This window comes from Eimeria tenella, genomic scaffold (assembly GCF_000499545.2).
Source record: "Eimeria tenella Houghton genomic scaffold, Eth_scaff119, whole genome shotgun sequence".
In the NCBI taxonomy this organism is placed as follows: Eukaryota; Apicomplexa; class Conoidasida; order Eucoccidiorida; family Eimeriidae; genus Eimeria; species Eimeria tenella.
In genome coordinates this window covers 76,191-82,950 of record NW_013541484.1, presented here as the reverse complement: position 1 = coordinate 82,950, position 6,760 = coordinate 76,191, and the positions used below count along the sequence as shown (strand labels likewise).

Below are 6,760 nucleotides of genomic sequence, written 5' to 3'. Positions count from 1 at the left end.
CCCCGAAGAGCAGCAAAGGCCCTGAGGGTATTTAAATCGTAAAGTCGAACTATTGGGTGGCTGCTGCCGACATAAAGGAATTCTCCACAAGGGTGTGGGGCCGTGACAGTTATGGGGTAAACATCTCGCAGAGTTGCTGCAGCACAATGCGCAGCAACAAGCTGCTGCTGCTGCTGCTGCTGCTGCTGCTGCTGCTGCTGCTGCGGGAACTCCCGCAGCAACTATATGCTGCGGAGAACATGGTGCAGACACCACTTTGCGACTCCGCAGCTGCGCGATTAATGTCTCTTACAGGCTAGGGTTTAGGGTTTAGGGTTTAGGGTTTAGGGTTTGTGGAGTGAGGGTTTGCATGCATGGTCCTGGGGGACTCTTTTGGGGCAAACGGCAGCCTCAGCTGGAAGTTGTGAAAAAGCCATTTGTGCAAAAATAAATAAAAAGAAATAAATTAAAATGAATTAAAATAAAGTGAATCAAAACAAATTAAAATAAATTGAATTAAAATATATCGAAATGAATTGAAATAAATTTAAAAGAATTAAATGAAATAAAATGAATTATAAATCAATTGAAAAAGAAGAAGCAAACAGATCCACTTTGCTTCTGTCCCTCTGCTGTGCAGATGCGTTTAAACCAAATACAACTTAAGCAGCGACTTCAAACGCTGCAGCAGCAGCAGCAGCAGCAGCTGCTGCTGCTGCTGCTGCAGCTGCTGCTGCTGCTGCTGCTGCTGCAGCTGCTGCTGCTGCTCACCTATAGGCCCCCCCAAGGGTTTGTTTTTGGTGGAGCTGATGTCGAAGAGCTTCACTGTGCCGTCGAAGCTGCCGCTGAAGCAAATGCGGCTGCAGCAGCACTCAAGAAACCCCACAAACCCTAAACCCTAAACCCTAAACCCTAAACCCTAAACCCTAAACCCCCAAACCTAAACCCTCCGCCCCAAGCGCCTAAAGGTCCCCACACTTGCACCGCGGAATCCTTGACACGGGAAACGGAAGCAGCGCAAAAACCCAGGGTTCACAGCCAAGGCTTAGGGTTTAGGGTTTAGGGTTTAGGGTTTAGGGTTTGCGGCCCCACCTATCGGGGCTAATGGCCACGGAGCTGACGGGGCCCTCGTGGGTGTGCAGCAGCCTGGAGGGGCCCTCGGGGGCCCCCGGGGCCCCGGGGGCCCCCGGGGGCCCCAGGGGCCCCGGGGGCCCCTCAAGGGGGCCCCTGTTGTTTTCAATTTGCTTCAGAAGAAGAAGTCTTACGGAGCCATCGAGGGCCCCTGCTGCTGCTACGCTCATGTCGCTGCTGCACGCCGTGCTTAGACACGCCTGCGCATACAAACCCTAAACCCTAAACCCTAAACTCTAAACCCTAAACCCTAAACCCTAGGTCTCCCGTCCCGAGCCAAGGCCCTGCTTTCCCAGGAAATAACAGTCCACACACGTGGCGCCAGAGACCCCCCTGCTGCTGCTGCTGCTGCTGTGGGCTGCCGCTGCTGCTGCTGCTGCTGCTGCTGCTGCTGAGTCAGTTTAAATGATATTGAAAGCAGCAAACAACTTCTTACATTTTCAATGTTGACAGAACAGACCACAGTGGCGGAGATAAGCGCCTCAGAGCCCAGCGGGTCCAAAGAAGGGCCCAGGGGGCCCCCCAAGGGGCCCCCCTGGGGGCCCCCCGGGGGGCCCCCCGGGGGGCCGCCCTGGGGGCCCCCACTGCCCTCAGGACTTGGGTAAGGGTTGAAGACAAACTGCTGCTCTGCTTCTGTTATTGGGGGCACTGCGCGAGTCCGCAGGGGCTGCCACGTGCGCTGCTGCCGCTGCTGCTGCTGCTGCTGCTGCTGCTGCTGAGGCGGCTGCTCCGTAGGGGCGCCTTCTTGCGTTGCTGCTGCTGCTGCTGTGTCGGCTGCTATGTCTCCCTCTGTGCTTGCTGCTCCTTCTGTTGCTGCAGTTGCTGCTGCTGCTGCTGCTCTCTCTGCTGCGTGGGAAGCCCCTTCGGCGGGCGCTGCAGGGGCCTCCTTGGCAGGCGCTTTGCCCAGCAGCAGCTGCTGCGCCGTTGCTGCTGCTGCTGCTGCTGCTGCTTCTTGCGAAGGCTGGAATGCTGCTGCTCTGAAGACTGAAAACAGCAAATCTGGAGGCAGCAAAGGATTCGCCCGGAGATGCATCGCGTCGCAGAGCGCGACAGCCACTTCGTTAAGCCTGAGAGCCACAGCCCACGCACTGCAGAAAAAGGCTGCACACTGCAGCAGCAGCAGCAGCAGCAGCAGCAGCAGCGATGGGTGCAATAGCGGCTGCAGAGGCAGCCACATACAAGATAAGGCTGCTGCTGATGAGCAGCTAGTTGCTATTGGCGCTGCTGCTCAAGACTGGATGCTGTCACGCCACCTAGGAACAGCAGCAGCAGGATAGGCACTACCAGCAGCAGCAGCAGCAGCAGCAGCAACGCAAGTGCCACCGACAATAGCACAGACAGAAACAGTTAAAAGGCCACACCCCACAGGAGTAGTAGCCTTGACGGCAGCAGCAGCAATGGTAGCTGCTGCTGCTGCTGCTGCAGCAAGACCTGGCTGGGCTGCTTACTCGTCATCTAGCAGCTGCTTCGCCACTGCTTCGTAGAAGAAGATCTTCAGAGGGTGTAGAGACACCGCAGAAGCTGCTGCCTGCTGCCCATTTGTCTCTGCTGCTGCTGCTGCTGCTGCTGCTTCTCCAGCTTCAAAGTGGCGCTCGGCTGCCCCCGAAAAGGCGAAATCTGAAACTTTTGGTCCGTTGAGCGCCGCAGCAGCAGCAGCTCCGGATTCCTCTTTCATGCTGATCTCCATTTTGCACAAAAGAAATCAAGTTTATATTAAATGCCTTTAAAAGGAAAGTTGTGCAGCGGGAGTGGGCGGGACGAAGCCCAGGAAGAAGATCCGAGCGAAGGCGAGCCACGAGCGTTTCTGCTTCTGCTGCTGCAGCTGCAGCTCCTGCTGCAGTTGCTGCTGTCAACGTTGCATAGTTCAAATATATATAGTTATTTTGACCGAAAGGCGGAGAGAATGAAAGAAAAGAGTCGAGAAAGGCTCGAGACTGAGACCCGCGGGCGGATCTGCCACATCCGTCGGCGCTGCGGTGCTGTTCAGATTTTCTGAACTCCCCGATTTCTCATTTTAAAATGGAAATTTAAATTCAAAATGCAAAAGTTAAACACAAAATGTGGATATTTCAAATGTGCACAAACGGGGCTGGAGCAACAGAGCCCCGAAAAGCCCCAAAAGAAGAAAAAAAGAAATGACCGACAGAAGTGGTCGAAGACTGTTGCGCGTGAGCTGAGGTGTACGTACACCTCAGTTTTGCGCGCTCAAGAATTTTTCTGATGCCAAATTTCCGGAAGTACGAATTAAAGGAGGGATTAAAAGGTATTTAAACTCAATTTCGAAGTTTCTTTTCTTGTTTGCGGTGTGGGGAGAGCTTTAGAGACGAAAATTCTCTTTTCTTTTCTCGTTTTTTCTTTGCACCAGTGAGCCTTGAGATCTGCCCCGCTTCCGCAGCAGCAGACTTGCAATTACTTCTCGATTACTTCTGCACCAAAGAAGCAACAGAAAGAAAGTCCAAATCAAAATAAAGAAAGATTATTCAAGAGAAAGCTAAGCTCCTTTTTTGTTCTTGCTGCTGAAGCTGCAGCAGCAAAGCAATCTACTTGCATCAAGCCGAGCTCCTAGCAGCCGAAAGTTTGGCTGAGCGAAGCATTAGAAATGTGAATTTTAGTTTAGAAATTAATTAAACTCCATCTTTTTAACTTTGAATGAATTAAATTTCTTTTTCCTTATTTCAAACTTCCTCATCTCTGCCCCCCTCTGCGGATTCTGCACAGAGCCAGCAGCGCTATAAGAGCCCCCCAGACATTTAATTCTTTTTAATTATTTTGCATGCGTTTATGTTACTTTTTAAATGGTAATTATGCAAATTTATTGAAAGACAATAATGCCAATTTATTAAACAAATGCAGATCTGCATTCGTAGGAGCCATGGAACTCAGCCTTTATACTGCGGTGCAGCGCAGCAGCAGCAGCAGCAGCAGCGAAAACAGCAGCAGCAGGAGCGAAAGCAGCAGCAGTTGCAGCGAAGACAGCAGCAGCAGCAGCCAAAATAGCAGCAGTAGCAACGAAAACAGCAGCAGTGGCAGCGGCAGCAGCGAAAACAGCAGCATCAAAAGTAGCAGCAGGAGCAGGAGCAAAAGCAGCAAAAACAGCAGCATCAGAAGTAGCAGCAGCAGGAGCAGCAAGAACAGCAGCAGTAGCAGCAGAAGCAGCGAAAACAGCACCATCAGAAGTAGCAGCAGCAGCGGCAGCGAAAACAGCAGCAGCCGAAGCAGCAGCGGCAGCAACAGCAGCGAATGCAACAGGAGCAGAAGCAGCAGCAGCGAAAACAGCAGCAGCAGCAGCAACTGCAGCACAGCCTCTTGGGAGCGTTTGCAAGGCGTGGGGTGTACGTACACCGCAAGAGTTCCCGTGATAAAGAATTAAAAGGCTTTTTCTTCAGCAGCGAATTTGAAGCTGCTGCTGAAAGAATTAAAAGATAAATTTGAAGTCAAAACTTCTAAAACTGAATTGCTGCTGCTGCTGTCTTGCTGCAAACGGATTTTGAACAGATGAAAATTAATATAATTTATGTGCAATTCAAAAGTGCTGCTGCTGCTGCTGCAGCAAGTGCATGCAAATGCTAAAGCACGAGCCCATACCTATATATTTTTAAAGGAGAACATATATATAATGCATTTATGAGTATGTATACTTATATATGTGCTGCTGCTGCAGCTGTTACAAAGCCGTGCTGCAGCAGCTCAGCTGCAGCAAAACGCAGCAGACAGCAGCAAAAATTTTATTTAATTTAATTTAAAATGAGAGGAAGCAGCAGCAAATGCAATTAGAAGTTACTTGGAGCTTTGAAGATCTGCCGCAGAGCCGAAGACCGCTGCCGTGCAAAGCTGAAAATGCCTGTTCTGCTGCTGTTGCTGCTGCTGCGAGCAGGAGCTGCAAAGGCGAGGAATTTGTGAATTTTTAGAGTAAAAGAATGTTTTTTATTGATTAAAAAGTAAATGTGAGCCATTAAAGAGAAAAGGAAGAAAAGGAATGCGAAATTTGGGAAGTTTCAACAGGTGTTCAGAATAGACTGGTGTGGTGTCGGCTCCGGAGCGGAAGTGAGTGGAACTGGTATCTGTTTTGCCGCTGCTTTCGTCGAATCGAAGCTTGGAGTGAAACCGTGAATTAAATAAGACGGAAATGCAAATATTTCGCGCAAAAGTGGAGCAGTTTGTCTTCCGGAAGGCAGGATCGTTCGGTGGCCATTGCCGGTGCAGTGTCTGTACACGGCGGCCGCTGCAGCGGCGCTCGCGCAGCAGGCAGCAGGTTCACTTTTGCGGGTTTGGGGAGCAAAAGGCGGCTCAAAAGAATCGTTAAATGTAAAATAAAAGAAGTTTCGGACATTTAAAGAGGGAAAGCCGCGCTGGAGCGCCACCATGCGCGGCCCGAGCGTCCGCTGGCCACCGCCGAAGCACTTGTGCATTTTTCGAGCTTTCTGCTGCAGCAAAACCCCAAAATGGTGGAAAGCCGCAACCCCGTAGACGAAAAGTGGTTTCCGCGGGCAATTCTGCCCCAAGGCGAGCCCAAGCTGCGGGTCTTTTGCTTCCCCGGCGCCGGTGAGCCGCTCCTCAACAACACGACCAATTCCCAACTCCCAAGCTCCCATAGCTGCTGCTGCTGCTGCAGCAGCAGCGTGCCGCCGCCGCCGCCGCTGCCGCAGCTGCCGCTGCTGCTGCTGCTGCTGCTGCTGCTGCAGGCATGGAGGCCTCGATATGGACGGGGCGGGGCACCAGCCTGTCCCGGATGCCGAACCCGCTGTGCGACTTTGCGCAGAAAGAAGGAGTGGCTTTCCTGGCCCTCCAAATGCCCTTCCGCGGCCTCCGCCGCAGAGAGGCCCACCCCCGCACGCTCCGCGCCGCTGCGGCGCAGGCCCTCGACGCCATGCGGCCCCTGGTCCCGCGCTGCTGCTGCTGCTGCTGCTGCTGCTGCTGCTGCTGCTGCTGCTGCTGCTGCGGCTGCTGCTGCTGCGGCTGCTGCGGCTGCTGCTGCTGCTGCTGCGGCTGCGGCTGCTGCTGGCTCTGAGGTGGTGCTCCTGCTGCTGCCGCTGCTGCTGCCGCTGCTGCTACTGCTGCTGCTGCTGCTGCTGCTGCTGCTGCTGATGCTGCTGCTGCAGCAAGCGGAAGCAGCAGTGGGTGGTTGGTGCGGTGTGCAGATCTCGAAGGGCTGCTGCCCGTACGTGCTGGTGGGCTACTCGATGGGCTGCTGGCTGGCCTTCGAAGTGCTGCAGCAGGCGAAGCTGGAAGCACTTTTGCTGCCGCTGCACTTCGTTGCTGCTGCGATGGTCAGCCCCGACCTGCCGCCCCACAGGCGCCCCTGGACCGCCACTGCTGCCCTCGACACTGCCGCCTTCCAGGTGCGCTCCGCTGTACGTACGAACCGCTGCTGCTGCTGCTGCTGCTGCTGCTGCGCTGTATGCGCAAGTGCTGCTGCTGCGGTGGACGGACACCAAGTGCTGCTGCTGCCGTGTATGTACACCAAGTGCTGCTGCTGCGGTGTACGGACAGCTCGCGGCGCTGCTGGGGTGTATGGACACCTGGCGGAGCGGAGGTGTACGCACACCTGGCCTCCTCCACGTATACCTGCTGCTGCTGCTGGGGTGTACGTACACCTCGCGCTGCTGGTGGGGTGTACGTACACCTGGAGAGGCGGGGTGGAAAATGCATT

The 6,760-nt window shown here is 53.9% G+C and overlaps 3 protein-coding genes across 3 annotated transcripts in view; 2 read left to right on the top strand and 1 right to left on the bottom strand.

Annotated features, from left to right (window-relative positions):
- Positions 1 to 625: 625 nt before the first annotated feature.
- ETH_00012575 (uncharacterized protein) lies at positions 626 to 2,797 on the bottom strand (the record flags this gene model as incomplete). Its single annotated transcript, XM_013373049.1, has 4 exons — positions 626 to 839; positions 1,072 to 1,310; positions 1,547 to 2,177; positions 2,559 to 2,797. 4 exons carry the CDS (start codon positions 2,795 to 2,797, stop codon positions 626 to 628), a joined length of 1,323 nt encoding a protein of 440 aa, XP_013228503.1.
- Positions 2,798 to 3,982: 1,185 nt separating this feature from the next.
- On the top strand, positions 3,983 to 4,480 carry ETH_00012570 (uncharacterized protein; the record flags this gene model as incomplete). Its single annotated transcript, XM_013373048.1, has 1 exon — positions 3,983 to 4,480. One exon carries the CDS (start codon positions 3,983 to 3,985, stop codon positions 4,478 to 4,480), a length of 498 nt encoding a protein of 165 aa, XP_013228502.1.
- A 1,072-nt stretch (positions 4,481 to 5,552) lies between these two features.
- ETH_00012565 (Thioesterase, related) overlaps positions 5,553 to 6,760 on the top strand; it is a gene marked incomplete at both ends in the record, with an annotated part of 2,421 nt that continues 1,213 nt past the window's right edge. Inside the window, 3 exons of the mRNA XM_013373047.1 lie at positions 5,553 to 5,652; positions 5,793 to 5,989; positions 6,249 to 6,449. Coding sequence (XP_013228501.1) covers positions 5,553 to 5,652; positions 5,793 to 5,989; positions 6,249 to 6,449 — 498 coding nt within the window. The remainder of the gene's footprint in view (positions 5,653 to 5,792; positions 5,990 to 6,248; positions 6,450 to 6,760) is intronic.